We start from the raw sequence: 16703 nt of genomic DNA, 5'->3' as shown, positions 1-16703 counted from the left end.
AGAGGAATAAAAGGTCTCCACACAGTCTTCCTATCAAATAGACATCAGCATTATTTCCCTCTGATTGAATTTTCCACCAGCTGAAAACCTGTCCCATTCCTTTCTATGCCATAATAGATCTCACTGTGGTCCTCCTAAATGCTGTAATGAGGGATGGCTGTTTCAAGGCAGGTTGAGCTGTAGAAAACTCACTCTGTGTAACTCTGTCCTACATAAATCAGATTACAAAACAGATGAATAGTGATTTATTTTGCATTCGCCAGATACACAATATGATTAAATCAAAAACAGATTATCCAGTCTGGCTGACTTCTGCCTTTAGCAGAAAGATTTATCAAGTTACAAAAAAATACAGAAAGAAAGATACTAAGCAGCACACTGGAATACAGACAGGGAGGAAAGCAAGCCAAAATCTTCTACTCAACTTTCCAAAGGTGTTTAAGCCCCACTTTCACACGACTGCACTTGGGAATTAAATTGCCACCATGCTTTCTAAGCTACTGGATGCACAAGGCCCTTAGAAAAAAAGATTTGCAAACCCTTTTGTCCTTAACTAGGCTGCTGCACAGAAGGTGTCAGAACAACTGTGGGTCTCGCACAGGGACTGCCCCTGCACGCTGGCCAAGGAGCACGGTATGGAGCCATCTACCCCAGGTAGCCACCTGGCTAGGGCACAAGCCACTGCCTGGAAGAGGAGGACACTAAGTGTGTTTCAGCACCCAAAGTAAAGCAAGTGAGCTAGAAGAAGTGTGGCTGAGACTGGATGCCTTCCACTACACTTGTTTTTCCGTACAAGGGAGTGGTTCTTTAGAAACAAACCCATGAGCTAGAAGAACCACAAGGCTGCTGAAACTTCTACCAGGCTGACAGCTCGCTCCTGCTCCAACTGTGAGACAAAGACAAACATGGCTGTCATTTATTATCACCCATGTCTCACACCGAAGCTGATGCCTGTTAAAGATCCTTGTGTGTTTTTCAGAGCAATAAGAAAACAACGGTGATGCCTACACGTTTGCTAATTAGCCTGTGGTCAGAACGATGTATCTGCTTCATGTCTCACCTACGAGTTAACCTCGGTAGATTTCGCTCCTTCCTTTCTAATCTCCTGCCTGCCAATTGAGCAATCTGGCTGAGAGCTGTTCAAATAAGATGCTGTGTCCCACCCGAGACTTGGCTGGATTTTGCTGGCACACGGAGCAAGCGGCTGCTCCGGGGAGCGCGCGCGGCAGTTCCTCACGCCAAGCTCTGAAAACACGGGTCGTCGCCATCAGCCTTCTCCCAGATAACAACAACACTCTCGTCCTCAAATTTCACAGCCGGGGATCAACTGGCATGGGAAATTCTGCGTCTGTTGGCTTAGAGGAAGGACGAGAAACTGGTGCTGGGGGGATCTCTGTGCATCTCTGCCCGCTCTCAGTGTGGGAGCACATAGTGCTAACACAAGCTAGGGTAAGACCACTAATAAGATGCTCGCAGGGGCATTTGAATGAACCAAAAAACAGTCACGAGAAAGCATGGGGAGGATTAAAGCGAACAAACAATCAAAAACATCAGTTTGCTGAGATAGGTTTCCAAGCAGCCTTCAGCCGATGGCACGGCAATCCAACGAAATCGAAAGCCACTGCTACGTGATGGGAAACCCAACTTCTGCAGGTACCCGAACAGCCCCATCCAGCACGGAAAGACAAAAAAGTCAGAGGTACCAAGAGCTCTGTCCACTCGAGCCACACAAGTCCCAAGAGATGGTCACCAACACACAGCCACAAGTCCCCATGTCACTGGGTCTTGCCCAGACAGCCCTGCCTTTTGTCTGAGGAACTTCCTCTGGCTCGCCATAAACACACAAGTTCACCATGAATGCACAGGTCAGCAAATCCGGCGCTGCTGCACCACTGACTCTCTCATCTTAAGATAGCTGGTGCCCATTTCCACCTTCAGAAACCCCCAGTTTCTTAAGAAATCAGCTTCTCCTGAGTAAGGCTGTCCTCTATCTCATGATCTGGAACAAACTATCTATTAAAGAAAAAAAGGCATCAAGAGCATCTGAAAGGTTAAAAAAAAAAATGAAAGAAAATAGGAAAAAAAATATGGAACGTTTTAAAATCATCATTTTTAAGGAAACCATATGGTTTGGGGCCTCCGCGAACAATTTGTGTGTGTGTCTGAGTTTCATACTGTCACAGTCACAAAAGTGGAATCCCAAAAATCCACAAAAAATAAACAAGGCCATTGATGGCGATAAAAGCCAAATGTGCTTTTGCAACTGGTAGACAAGTATCCAGCCCTCCATCCTCTGGGTGTAAAACTTCAGCCTCCCCGTGTGAAACTACGTGACCCCGTGTCTGTGAGGTCAAGAACGTGCACGTGTATTTTTGAGGCTGAGAAGGAGACTGCAGCTAAAGCAAATGTGGCTTCCAACAATTAAAATAAACTGTACAAAAACATACACCAGGGAGCTTTTATAAGCCACCTGGAACTGGGTGTCTATTCCTGGAAGCTCCTTTTGGTGTGGTAGACCTTGTGCATGCCGTATGCCCGACCGACAAACCCAATCATTTGTCTTCTCCACACCCCCAAAAAAACCACTACACTTAATGAAAACTCGAGTGTTACAGGCAAACACACTCCTAGGATAAAACTGGTGACTCTGGAAATAACTACGGTGCATTACTTTTCAGTGAGTAAGAAACTGTCTCGAGGAAACGTCAGGTTGTGTTGAGTCAAATCCAGCAGCTAAAGAGGAAGCCGTAAAAACCCGCTTGAGATGCTCAGAGATCGGCACTGTTGTGAGTGCCCGTACTTTTGGGTGTCACACAGGATGGTTTGGGACATGCTAATTAACCAAACTGGCTTGGCCATTTTTGCCCATGAGAGGTTCTGTGTTGCACAGCACTGAGGACTGAGAGAGAAGTGTCGCAGTAAGGAGCACAACTGAGGCAGCAAGGGCTTGAGAAACACCGAGCATCGCCTGCTCCTACAGTAACTGCCTGCCACCCAGCTTCTCTTTAAACTATTTGCTACATTAACTATAAAAGGAGGACTACAGACAGAAACTTCTTGCATTTGGGAGAGACAGCACATTGCATAAATACTGAAATGAAAAAAAGAAAAAAAGACCCTGGAGCTAAAAGCAGAATTTCACAAAGTCCGTCTCCCGACTCTCCATGTCATGATTTACCTCCAGTAGTTTCGGAGGCACACTGGTACACTTAGGTAACCCATTTTGGTCTAGGAAAGGAATGATTCCCATCACTACTGCAGGGTTTGTTCCACAGCTTCCTCTGAATATCTCTGCTTGGTCTCTAAATATTTCCTACGTGCAAAGACTTGGCGTGAGGCCCTGGGCTGCGGCCACAGCAGCGCAGACAATCCCCAGCAGACACAGGTCATCCTGCGCAGCTGCAGCCTCAGGCTCTGCCCTCCCACCCATCCCACCTTCCCACCCCAGCACCCACAGGCCGAGTCCCAGGTGGGACTGGGGGGGGATGTGTGAGCCTAAACTTGCCCCTCAGAGCCCACAGCCTGGGGACTGGGATGAGCCTGCAAGCTCACCATCCTCAGCAGCAGCCGAGAGAAGCATGAGGCACAGAAAGACTGTGTTGCTGGTCAAGGCGGGCATCATTATACTGTACTTTATACCCTTATTATTCGCTTGCTCTGGGAAAGCCTAAAGCAGATCGGGCTTTAAACACAACAAACAAAAAACATCATCAATTTCAGAAACAATGTGAAGCACAACAAAGACTGATGCCCACTATAAAACCCCAGGAGAGGAGATAGCACCCAGGCGATGGTCTGCCCAAGCTCCCTCCTGCTCCCCGCTGCCCCCAGCACGAGGGAAATGCCCGAGAGGGAGGGAGAGGTGTCAGTGATTTTCCAAGGCACGCTGCCCTTTTGATGAAAACTGTGCTGTGCATTCAGGAAGAGACAGAGCAGGTAATCAAATCTGGTTATCTCCAAATCATTGTGACCGGGTAGATTTTGGAGCCCGAGTTGTTTGTTGGAACCCACCCCTGCAGCCCTCGTGTTTGAAATAGAACAGATGTGTAACATAACAGGAAAAAAAAATCCAGCTCTGCTGTGACAAATTCTTCACCTTTTTTTTCTCTTTGAAAGATTTAAAATAAGTGAGTTTCTGTTGCGTAGGCTGTGATCCTGTTGACGTCCGTGCTCAGTTGCCCAGCACTTTCATAGACATAAAGCGAGAGGTATTTGTGGTGGAAGGAAGCACAGTCAGTGTATCTGATTGGTAAAATAACTTAAAATCACATTTCGACAGTAACTTCCAACTGCCCTAGAGCACGAGTTAATGAGATCACATGGAAACATATTGCAAACCAGGAAACATATTTTATACAAGACCAAAACAGTGGAAAAAAAACCCCAATGTTAAATACACAACGTCGTGGGGCTCCGTTCTGCACGCTTCACCTTTCTGGTCTGTGCTAGTGCCTCCTGAGGGACTCCAGCAAAGCACCCACGGGCTGCTCACCCTCTCTGGTCAAGCTGTCCTATTATTGCCCTTGAAGTCTCTGGCAAAAAGCAGTCCCTGACACAACAGCCAACGGAAGCTGTGGCGATGAACACGGGCTACTTGGCACTTCAGTGGGAGAACAGAAGATGCTTTTTGAAAGCAAGCAGGAAGGGTCTGGAAGATTTGCCTGGTGTTAAAAGGCTCCATCCCAGCTCTGAAAGGCAGCGAGAGCTGAGCTCTGGATGGCTCAGACCCAAAGGGGTTGCTGCATTTGCATGGTCCTGCAAGAGCTTGGGCGATGCAGAGAGGAGGAGGAGGGCAATGGCGAAGGGGAACACAGCACAACACGCTGTAACACAAAGGGCCACGAACTGCTCCACCTTAGTTCTGGGAGACAGCATGTGGCAGAGAGGTGCCAGCTGGAGAAAAGTGAGAGCAGCAAGGTTGAGACCCAGGGAATGTTATTGTTAATTAAAACATTTCAGCAATGTGTCCAGTTTGGAGAAAGGTAGGTTTGCTGCCAAAGCGGGAAGCCGGGTGCGTTGGAGGAGGAAAAGGAGAAGGGTGGCTGTCACAATCAGGGGCTGCAAACAACCTGCAAACTTTTGGAAAGCCAAACCCTTTTCCTGCACCATGGGCTTCTGCGTATAGAGCCTTCAGAGCTCAACACTCTGTGTATAGAGACTTCAAAGTAAAGACCATAACTGAGACTGACAGGGAAAGTGATGGATGTGACTCAGATTCTGGCTGTTCTGGGGTGCTCCCTTCCCAGAGTCCTCTTATGACAAATAACTGTGACCAGTACGCTATCACCTGACAAATAAGGTTTTCTTCTTTAAACAGAAATAGTGGGGAAGGGAAAAAAGAATAAAATCATTGTCCAATACAGATAGGAAAAGAAGATCTGTAAGCAGGTTTCCAATTAAGTCAAGCAAAAGCTGAAATAACGCACAAAAGAGCTATAGTCCTGTTTATACTCATTACCCATAAAGCATATAAACATAAAAGGCCTTGTAACAGCCACGATAATGACACCAACCTCCTTGTCCTCCAGTAAAAATACACTGAAACGCAATGACTATTTAAATAAAGCAAAAAAATGGTCCTACTGCATGATGAGTTTCTGAATCTACCGCTTACGGTCTGCCCAGGCTGGGTCTCATCCCCTGGGCAGCAGATAACCAGTTACAATCTGCACATGGTCGGAACAGCCTCTTTAACCCTTCAAGGCCTTGCTCGTGGTCATGTCACACCAACAACAGCGGCAATGAGTGGGATGAGTGGACGAATGGGTAGATTGGGCATTAGGCAGGGAAAGGAGGAGGAAGGAAGAAAAAGCAGGCAGCACAAGTTCCTTACCTCATGTAGGATGTCGGAGACAGAGACTTTGGTTTGGCCCACTGGTAGGGATGCTGTGGCACGGACAGGTACTGCTCGCAGAAGTTGCCTTTCCTGATGTGCTGGAAGCTGGAGAAGTCTTCTGGCGAGAGCTCAGCGGTGGGCGATATGGTCCCGTGGTCCTCGGCGGCCGGCTCGGTTTTGAGTGCCATGGAGGGGCTGTGGTCGAGGGCCGTCTTGCGCGACTTGATGGGGATGCCGTCGGTCATGTCCATGGTGCTGTCGGTGGTGAGGGCGTTGATGGCGGCTACGATGGCGGAGCTGGTGTACTGGTTGGTGTTCCCCAGCCACGTCTCATCCGTCACGCTCACCCGCGGCGAGTTCTGCGGGGAGGGTGTGGGGGAGTGGTGCGGGGAGTAGGAGGCCTGCCGGCCATTCAGGCTGTACTTCCTCTTGTTGCAGGGAGACGGAGGCCTGGAGTTGCGAGCCCCCAGCCAGTTCTCCTCCGTGATGCTCGTCCTGGGGGACGTCGACGGAGAGTGCCTGGGGGAACTGAGCAAAGTGCAGGCCACCATGCTGCGCTGGTAGCCCTCCTCCGTGTCCGTGGTCTTGGGAGAGACGCAGGGGGACTGCCACGGAGAGGTCTGGGGCGAAGTGTACGGATACGAGTAGTTGGACTCGTAGGAAGACGCTTCGGAGTTGCAGCTTCTGGAAGACAAGCTACTCGCTGGACTCAGGCACGACGGGTCTCTGTACGCCTCGATGTTCGGCAAGTTCAGCGTGGCAGTGGAAGGCGAGCGCTTGGTGTTTGGGATGGCCTCCTCCACCTCGTCGTGGAAAAACTGGTTATTGTTGTGATGAAGTCCCATGTAAGAAGTGATCTCAATTCTGGGGCTCTCCAGCGCCGGCGCTCCGTTAGGTCTGATGTTTGGGGGCAGGTAATACTCGGAGGCCCCGCCGTCGAGGTGTGATCCGTATCCAGAAGGATGGTTTGTCGATGGGACAACTGAAATGATGGGGTTTGACGTCTGAAGGCCGTGACATGGAGTTGACAATGAGGAATGTGCCACATTGAGAGGCAAGCCGGCATTTACGTTTGAGGACGTGTAATTATAGTGTTCTGGAAAACAAACAAAGAGAATGATATGAGGTGCTGCACAAATAAACTCACTCGGTATAAAACATCCCGGTCTGTGCTGGAGGGACATGGCACAGTACCACTCCCCTAAACAACCCAGCCCTTAGGCATGCCACGCTAGGGAGAAGCTGCAGACTAGTGTCCATGAAAGTGCCACTAACTGAACCACACAAGACAAGCTGTCTCGAGAGAGGGACGTACACAGACCAAGTTTGCCTCGAGTACACACTCTTCTCATGTGAACCATCAGAGCAAAAAAACTGAGTCCACAAACAAGGAGAGCTCAGCACCAAGAGACGGCAGTGCTGCTCAAGAGATGTGCTTTTATGTAAGCCAGCCTAACTGAAAAGCTGGAATACACAAAACACACAGGACAAAAAACAAACGCAGAAGCAGACTAAAGCAATGAGCACCATCAACTGCATTCTGTACAAAAAAAATGATACACAACCAAGGTTTCCATTACAGCAAGTTTCCAACTGGTTCCAGTTAACTAGGAATTTGGAACAAGACAGATCTATTGACCTGCTCTGGTTTCTGGGACCACTTATCCTCCAGCCCAACTGGCAGAGGCCAGGTAAAGGATAAACATGGATGTCTCACTACTCCATGACAGCTGCAATTCCACCGAAAGGGCCGGTTGTGCACACCACAGCAAGTGCTGCCAGCAGCAGGCTCCTGGCCAGCAGAGCCACCGTTCAACAGCTCTAGGTGTACAAAAGCAACAGCAGAGCCACACAGTCGGCTCGCTGACCCAGCACAGGGGAACAGCCCTGCCCTGCACATGCCTCCATCTCCATTGCACTACAGAGCATCTCAAAGCTGGTCTGCAGGAGACCCTCCCTGCCAGCCTGCTGAAGGGACTCCTTCAGCTCTGCTCCCTCATCACGGTTGTGTCTCTCTTTACCAGCAGGAGACCCGGTAGCCCAAGCAAAGTGAGACTCTCAAAGGAGCGACTCTCAGTCCAGGGTAGCGTGCTCCCGGTGCTCTGAGCAGTAAGGGGATCAAGAATCATCCCTGCTCTGCTTTCTGATACAGTCTCTTTGCATCACCCCCACAGCGGGCCAGAGCCCCGAAGGCCAGTACCTCTTGCTTTACCTGGAAAAGACAGCAACACTTTTCTATCAGGGACAAGAGCCACTGAGCTTTAGGTCTGGGTAACGCTGTTCCACTCTGAGTAGGTTGGAAACGCCCCCAGCGCCGGGTTGCGCTTGCAGCCCACCAGCCTTGCCCGAGGTTTATTCTAGCAGCGGCACTTTCCTGCAGGACGGGCAGAAACTCCGCAGGGAGCCCCCGGCCGCCGCCGCTCCCCGCGAGGAGCCTGTCCCTTCCCTGCAGGAGCCGACCTCCCGCGGTGGTCACCCTCGCCCGCCTTCCCCAGGGAGAGACAGCCAAGCTGTGTTAATTACTGCTGCCGTTATTCCCGGCGCGGCCTCTCGCCGGGAGCGCTGCAGGTGTAAATGAGCCGGTAACGCCAGCGCAGCCGGCTATTCTTTCTTTTGTTTATCAGCTCAGCCCTCTCCGGTGTCATCCCCCGGCGATCCCGCTCGCCTTTCGCGCTGGCAACGGCTCCGAGGCAAACGGTACTCAGGAAAAATTAATGTGCCGTCACAGTTTCACAGCAACTCTGCGACGTTCTGCCTCATGAATGTCACGTCAGGTAACTGGCGGAAAGGACGAGCAACACCACCTTTTGAACTCGCTCTCTACAGAGACCGGCCATTTACCGAGGAAGGGTCATTGAATTACACCAGGGCGCGCCACAAATAAACCTGGATTATACAAAACATGCTGCAGCTTCGCAGTCTACTCCGACACCACAGCGGGCAGGAGCGACGGGGGAAGAGGTTTGACAAGGATAATCCAACTGCAGCGGTCGCAGCCAGGCGCAGATCTGCCTGGGGGTTCAGAGTCCCCTTCTTCCGAAATCAGTCCTCTTTTTGCCACACCGGCTGCACTGCATTACCACAGACACCCCCGCTCCTCCCTCACCCTTCAGGGGACAAAAAACACCTCAAAGGGGTACAGTAGTGGCCAAATCTTCTCTGTTTCAGGAATTAGCTCAGAGAGTGGGGTCTAAGCAGCACCTTGGAGCAGCTCCAACCCCTTCAACTCTGCCTCCTCCAGCTCCAGAGGAAGGTGACAGCGCCGGCACCGCGCTGCTGTGGGACCCTGCCTAGGGTCTTCTTCCACAAACACCACAGGGCCCCTCTAAAGCAACAAGTTCCCTCTGCACATGACAAGGAATAGCCTCTTCTAGAACTACTATGCATGCTTTAAGAAGGACAATTTTTAAAGGGCCAAAGAAAGCCCAATGTGACATACAGCTTCTCACACAATAACACTCCAAAGAAACAAGCTCCAAAGCCTTCCAAATGTATTTATCTCTCTTAAATTCTCAGGCAGCTTGTAGGAAGTATGCCCACCGCGTATAAAAGCCCAAAAGTCAGAACTAGGAACAGGACCAAGACCTTGATTTAGGAGCTACCACCCGAATGGGACCAGAGACAGCAGAGACTACAGAGGCATGAAACTGCATCCCCTGCGGCAGCTGCCTGGGGTTCTGTAACAGTGCTGAGGGGGGCCAAGGGAAGGTAATGCTTCAGCACAGCCACTGGCACCACCACAACCCACAGAGGCCCTGGAACTTGCTACCAAGATACTTACAAGACACTATTTAGTATCTCAAGCCAAAGCCCAGTATCAGATAGACCAGTGCAAGTCTGCAGCAGTCCTGCTCCAACACATCCACACTTATATAACATACAACTGGGATGAGAAATTGGACTCCCTGGTTTGTGAGCACATTTTCAGATATTACATTTTACTTACCAACAACATAAAAAACCAACACACCCTGACTTCTTTCCTTCCCTTTGCTGAATTTCTCAGAGCACAGGTTTTATCCCTTTCTGTCGTTAAGGGGCTGATCCTGCCGGGCACTGGGCACCAGCAGGTTTGATTTACATTCTTTACATTGGAATGCTGAACACCTGCAGCTCAGAGCAGCAGGTGAGAGGTATTTTCTAAACTTGAAGCCATATCTAAGTCTGTTTAAATTCATGCTTTCAAAATTGCCTAATGGAGTCAGGCACTTTTCTCTCTAGGACTTTGACACCTAATTTGCTGAGGCACCTCCTCTTTCCAGTTGTTTAATTAATAGTACACTCATCCGAAAAGCTCGGCGTGGAACTCTTGGAGGTGCGTTTTTCTAAGAAGTGCTAGATTTGTAACAACCATTTGGACACTGACCATGTGCTGGGGAGCTGGGCAGGTGGGAGCATTCGGAAGGGGAGCCCTGTGCCTTCCCTGCACTCATCAGGCAGGGACCTGGGAACCTGCTCTGATGCAGAAGATGAAGCACAGAGAGACAGCATTACTCTGGCTTTTTAGGGGGTGATCAGCCCACACGGAAGCCGCAGCAGCCAACCTCACACCAACAAACAACAACTTTGTCAACTCCAGCCTCGTTCCCCTCCTTTCCACCTCGAGTATCGTTAAAAGCCCTAAAAAAAGCCACCCGGACCGCGACCCCGGCGTGGGAAGCTGTGTGAGCCGCGGGAAATTCACGCCCATCGTTTTTATTTATGGATGACCTTTAAGCTAAACCCCACGGCGGGGGGTGCAGCAGTGGCGTTATGAACTTGCGCTGGGTCTGGGCCAGACCTCCCCCCCCCAACTTCAACCGCGCGGGGGCCGGGCCCGGGGGGTCCCTCCGGCAGCGACGGGCGGCCCGGGGGGGACAGAGCTCCAACTATCCCCAAGTTCCAGATGCGAGGCACCGGCTGCCCGCGGGCCGTCTCCGCGAACAGGGTTCCCTCCCGGCCGCTCCCCTCGCCGTTTGCCGGCGAGGCCGAGGCGACCCCGCCGTGCGGGACAACCGCGGGGCTGCGCAGGAGAGGGCTTCCCGCAGCATCCGCGCCCCGCCGCCGCCACCCACCTCCGCCCTCATCGCTGTGCTTGAACTCGAAGAGGAAATCGAAGTCAAACTCCTGCTCGGTCTCCACGCCCGTCATGGCTCCAGCCGCGACGCCCACCGCGCTGCGGCACCCAGGCTACGGCGGCGGCTCAGCCCCGGCCCGGCGCACCCGGACACCTGCTGCTGCTGCCGGGACGGAAGGGAGCTGGCCGGGATGGAGCGAAGGGGCCGGGATGGAGCGAAGGGGCCGGGATGGAGCGAAGGGGCCGGGATGGAGCGAAGGGGCCGGGATGGAAGGGAGCGGGATGGAAGGGAGCGGGATGGAAGGGAGCGGGATGGAAGGGAGCGGGATGGAAGGGAGCGGGCCGTGGCCGCGCGCGCCGTTTCCCCTCAGCGGCAGCGCGAGCCGCGCGCGCCCCGTCCCTCAGCGCCGGCGCGAGCCCCGGCCGCGCTTGGGACGGCGGCCCCGGGCAGTGACGCGGCCCCGGCCCGACGGGCAGCCTCTCGCCGCCGCCTCCGGCCCGCCCTCCGGCCCTCCCGCCGCACGATGTTTCCGGGTCGATGCAAACAACCGCCGTGACCGGCGTGTCCGTGTCCCCCCTCCCCCCCGCCCCGGCCTCTGCCCGCGCCTCCCGCGCGGCGGGGGGGGGTGCGGGGGGCCCCGCAGCGCCCCGTCCCGGTGCGGCCGGGGCTCCGGACAGCGGGGCTTCTCCTGCTCCCGCCCGCCGGTGCGCGGCTGCCGCCGAGGGGAGCGGGGCCGGGGCGGGGCTGCGCGCCCTCGGCCGGGACAGTGCGGGGCGGAGGGGCGGCTCTGGCCCCCAGCGAGACACCGGCGCGTCCCGCTCCCCGCCGAGGCACCGCACCGCGTCTGCCGGCGGGAGCCTTCGCTTTCGTCTGTTCCGGACTTATTTCACTCAGTTGCAGCACCCACTAGTGCCAACCGCTATAAAAAGCGCACGAAAGCGGGACTTGTGGCGTTACCGGCTGCCTCCCTGCACCGGGTAGAGACCGGTCCCCGCTAGGAAGGGCCGCGGGGCGGTGCGGGACAGGCGCGGTGCTGCCCCGGCCCGCGGCCGCCCCGGCCCGCCGCCCTACCCGCTCGTTGGAAAACAACTAGCGAAAAAGTCGTCTCTTTTTCTCCCATCCGACGGTACCGTCCCATCCGAGCGTCGCCCCGGCCCGGCAGCTCAGCACGGCCCGCCCCCGCCCGCAGCGCCGGGGCCGCCGGACGGACTGCAGCAGCAGCTATGGAAACGGCATTCCCTTACAAACCCAGGGAATACCATTTTCCAGGCTCAAGTCTCCGTGCAAAGTGCCAGGAAAACACCTTTTTTTTTTCCTTTTTCCACCAGAGCCTGTTACGCTCCCTCCCCCGCTCTCCCCGCGCCGCGGCCCCGTCCCTGCGGGGCTCCTCTCCCGGGCTTTGCCCCGGAGGGGCCGGGGGTCTGCTCTGGGCCGGGGGTCCGACAACCGTCGGGGCCCTGTTCGCCCCGGGAGGCCGGAGCAGGCCACAGACGCTCCCCCGTCACCGCTCCCCTCGCAGCCCGGGAGCGTCCCCGCTTCACCACAGCCTCTGCCCCGACGGCAGGGACTGCCGGCCCCCTGCCCGCGGCCTAACGCTCCGACAGCCGCCTCGCGCGAGCCCCCAGCCCCCCAGGGAGGCAAGCAGGGTCCCGAGTACCTGCTGCTCCCGCTCCTTTGTCTGTCCCGCGTGGTACCAGAGTACCTGCGAGGTGGGTGAACCGTCCCAAACTGTTTACAGATGGCCGTGAAGATGAGCACTGCCAGGAAGTGTCTCGATTGGCACCTTCCCCTCAGAGAAAAGACCAGTAGCGGAAAGCTAAACCCAAGTGATGCCACATGTGGCAACTGGGTATCAGTCGATAACCCAGTTTAAAACAGTGCCATTAAACCGAGGAGAGCCAAACAAGCGAGCGGGTAGGGGGGCACAGTGCCCTGGCGAGGCCATCCCCGTGCTGCCAGGCTCTTAGCCTGGCTTCTCCCGAGTTCTCCAGGCTGACACAATTTAACTCGACCATAGCATTGACCTGCCAGTGTTCCCCGAGGCAAAAGGCACAAAGAAAAAGCGGGGTGTGTGCGCCTCCACCCCCACGCTCCTCGGGACACTCCCCGGGACACTCTCCAGGAGGTTCTTCCCAGGCTAAGCAAGAAATAAAGAGTATTTTCTTTGAGAGGTGTAGTTTGGCAACCAAGGGGCTCCCTAACTCCCAGGGATCCCGACTCAGAGGGTTACTGCCGCCTTTCCTGGACGGGGTCACACGTCCTGGCTGGCCTCCTTTTCTCAGTCCCTGACAAAACGCATCAGCAGGGAGCAGAGCTGTGGGTGAGCGCAGGCGACGCCTCCACACCGGCACCAGAAACGCCAGCAAAATAAAAAGGGGTATTTCACTTTTCTTTTTGACAAGAGGCTCCAGTTGGCTCCTGTGCCCGCTGCCTCTGCGGGTCACTTGTACAAGGCAGTGCCCTTGGACTGCCGTGTGCGCAGCCCTCGGCGGTCCAGCTGTGCAAGAGGCACAGGGCAATGCCAGTAACTAAAACCTCAGTAACTTTCAGCCAAAAGGCGCTCATGTGCTCTCAGAATAGAGCCACAGTCCCACAGCTTCTGCGCTGGCGGGGTCCTGTCAACGGCAGCGAACCCCTGGAGTGAAAACGTGTGTGTTAAAATCGGGAGGGGAGAGGAAAGGAGAGGGAGAAGACATTAGAAGAAGAAAAGGGGAAAAGGAGGAGAGAAGAAGAAGAGGAGAGGAGAAGAGAAGAAGAAGCAGAGAATTCTGAGTGCCCGTCCATCTGTCTCGGGCCACCAGCGCCAGTGATGCAGCCCCGTGTCCCACGCTGTGGAACAAACACGGCGCCGCGCCCCCCTGCCTCCCCCCGCTTTTCAAATCTGCCCGCCGCAGCGGTGCCTGAGCCATCGGCCGCGCAGCGACGGAGAACGGCGGCACCGACAGACGGGACAGGGTCCGAGAGCAATCGGCGGGCAGAGCAGCGGGGTACAGGAGCTGCCCCGCACCTGCGGGGCTGATGCGGGGGTGGCGGCGCGGTGCCGAGAGGCGCAGGCGGGAAACAGCGAGGTGCAGGAGTTTTTCGGCAGTGGGCAGCGCGGTGCCGGGTAACGATGCTGCGGGAGCAGAAAAATGTCCCGACTGGCACAGGAGAGGCCGCGGTCGGTCTCGGCTCCGGCCAAGCGCGGTCCTTGGCAAGACCGGGCTTAGTCTGGCCCCGCAAAGCGGTTTCCCAGCCCCGCGCCCACCATTTTTCCCTCTGGAAACTTTTGCCGCTGTGTTTCCAGCGCAGTTTTCGCAGCAGGGTAATGACGGGGCACGGATCGCGGCCGAGAGCCGAGGCCGCGGCACAGCGCTGGCCGGAGCCGCGCCGGCCAGGCGGGAGCACGCACCCCGGGGCGCGGGGGAGGGCTGGCGAGGGCCCGGCGCGGGACACCGCCCCGAACCCCGCTTTTTCAGGAGGCTGCCTCATTTTCCCAAGCGCGCGGGACAGCTGCAGTCACAGGCTGTACTCTGACCTCACTTGGAATCAAACGCCGGGGCCAGGGAGGGAATCCCCGAGCCGCCGCGCTACCCTTCCCCGTGCCTGGACCCCCTGCGTCCCCGCGGCCCCGCCGGGCCGGGCCAGCACCGGGAGCGGCTGCGGCACCGAGCCCGGCGAGAGGCGGAGGACGAGCCTCTGGCAGGCGGCTGCCGGCCAACCTTCGGGCCGCCGCGGGCAAACTCCGGGGACGCCGCCGCCCGCCCGTCCGCCCTCCCTGCTGCCCGGCGCCCGCCCGTTACCTTCCTCCGCCGCCTTCATGGTGCTGCCGGGCGGGCGGCCGCTGCGCTGCGGGGCCGTTGCCGGCCTCTGTGTCCCGCTGGCTGCGTCCCGCGACGGCGGCGCGGCGGCGGCCGGCGGGGCAGCGCTTGGCATCCACCCGGCGGGGCGGCGGGAGCTCCGCGCCGCGCCCCGGAGCTGCTCGCCGGCGCCCTCGCCGCCTTAGCCCCGCGCCCGCAGCCGCGCCCCCCGCCCCCGCCCGCCCTCACGCCCCGGGGGCCGGGGCCGCGCCGCCCCCGGCGTGGGAGCCGCGCCCGCGGAGGCACAGGAGCTCGCCGCCGCCGCCGCCCCCCCGGGGCCGGGGCATGGAGAGGAGGGCGGGTGTGCGTGGGGACTTCGCAGGCACTGCCCGCGGCCGCGGAACGGGGCGGCGGGCGCAGCCGGCTCGCCGGGTGCCGCGGGCGGGGGACGGGGGCGAGTGAGTGTGCGGAGCGGGGAAGTCTCGCTCTGACGCAGGGCTGCGCGCCCGGCGCCGCCTTTTTAAAGCTGGAAAACACCCCCCCACCTCCCTTCCCCTCCCGGCCCCTCTCCCCGCCCCGGCCCCGTGATGTCAGCCGGGCCCCGGCCCCGCCGCGCCGCGCCGGCGGGTGGCCAGCGGGAGGCGGGCACCGGCGGGCACCGACGGGCCCCGGCCGCCGCGCCGCCCGCCCCTCCCGGCCACGGCCCCGGCCCTGCCTGAGGGAGCCGCGGCAGTCCTCCCTGGGGGAGCGGGCGGCGCGCCGGGGTCGCCAAGTGAAGGAAGGGAGGGAGCATGGACGGGAGCGGGGGACAAGGGAGGCGGGCGGGGAGGGGAAAAGGGGGGAGAAAAAAGAAAGCTAGCGCGGCGGCCTCGCATGCTGAAATCATTATGTAAAAACTCGCAGGCTTCCCCCGCTGTGGAAATTTGGAAAAGAGCATCAACTGGCAGGGAAGAGAAAGGAAAATCCCGTTCTGTTAAATTGCTAACAGACCCGGTGGGCTCGGTTTCAGCCGCTCCGGATTTATTATTATTATTTTATTTATTATCATTCTGTAAATATCTCAGCAACACAGTTGTATCGCGTCGCTCCGTGGCGGGGGGGAAGCAGAGGTTTCCAACCCGCAGCCACTCCTCCCACCTCCGGGATGCCCCGGCCCGGCCCCCGACGCCACCGTGACACCGGCGGGAGCCGCCCGGGACGGGGCCGCATCCTCCCGGACCCCTCTGCCCCCCGTCCGGCGGGGAGCTGGTGCGGGTTTGAGCGGATCCGGTGTCTGCGGGAAAGAAAAGTATAAAAACCCCATAAATCCAGGGCTTGACACCTCCATATGGCTGAAAATAAACGCGAAGTAACCCAAACTCTGCAGCTCCTGGCGAGCGGGTCGTGCTGCAGGACGGTCCCCACGGACCCGCGCGCGCGGGAGCAGCCCAGCCCCGCCGGCCCCGGCCCCGACAAGCGGGACCCCAGCCCCAGGAAGAGGGCGACGCTTTGCCTTCGATGCAAACCGAACGGGGGAAAACGAGGCAAAAGCTTCACCCCCCGCCGCCCGGCTCCAGCGGCGCCGTCCCCGGCCGCGGGGCCTCCCGCCGGGCTCCCGCAGCGGAGCGGGGCCGCACGGGACCCCCGCCGCTAGCGCCGGGACGCCGCCAGAGGGCGCTGCGGGCGGGGCGGGCGCGGGGCGGCCCGGCAGCGCCCCCCTGCGGCGGCGCGGCCCCGGCGCTACCGGGGGTTGGGGGGGGGGCCGGGGGCCGCCTCCCCCCGGGCGGGGCCGGAGCTGCCGCCGGGGGCCGGGGCGGGGGAGATCCCGCGGGGCCGGGGCCGGGAGGGGGTCCCGGCGCCTTGCCGGGGCCGCGCTGCCCTCGGCGGGACTCTCCTCCGGCGGCCGCCCCCCCGCGCCGCTCCCCGCCGGAATGACGGAATCCCCCGTCTGTTTCCTCCTGTTTAATGCCGTTGCCCGGGCCACGGCGGCTCCGCGCCAGGGCCCCGCTCGGGCAGCGGCGGCGCGTCCCGGGGCCCCGCGGCCGCCCCCCG

At 57.8% G+C, this 16703-nt stretch overlaps 1 protein-coding gene across 3 annotated transcripts in view; it reads right to left on the bottom strand.

The window, feature by feature from the left end:
- Positions 1-14808, bottom strand: part of NFATC1 (nuclear factor of activated T cells 1) — a 105282-nt gene extending 90474 nt beyond the window's left edge. For 2 of the 3 annotated variants that reach the window (XM_061995612.1, XM_061995613.1), the window contains exons 1-2: positions 10891-10966; positions 5834-6932 (exon numbers count right to left, since the gene is read on the bottom strand). In XM_061995612.1, coding sequence (XP_061851596.1) covers positions 5834-6932; positions 10891-10966 — 1175 coding nt within the window. Of the gene's footprint in view, positions 1-5833; positions 6933-10890; positions 10967-14675 lie in introns of those variants that run through there. The other variant, XM_061995611.1, reaches the window with a different exon arrangement.
- Between the last annotated feature and the right edge of the window lie 1895 nt (positions 14809-16703).

The sequence above is a fragment of the Colius striatus genome, chromosome 4 (genome assembly GCF_028858725.1).
Source record: "Colius striatus isolate bColStr4 chromosome 4, bColStr4.1.hap1, whole genome shotgun sequence".
NCBI lineage: Eukaryota > Metazoa > Chordata > Aves > Coliiformes > Coliidae > Colius > Colius striatus.
This window is presented reverse-complemented; position numbering and strand designations above follow the sequence as displayed.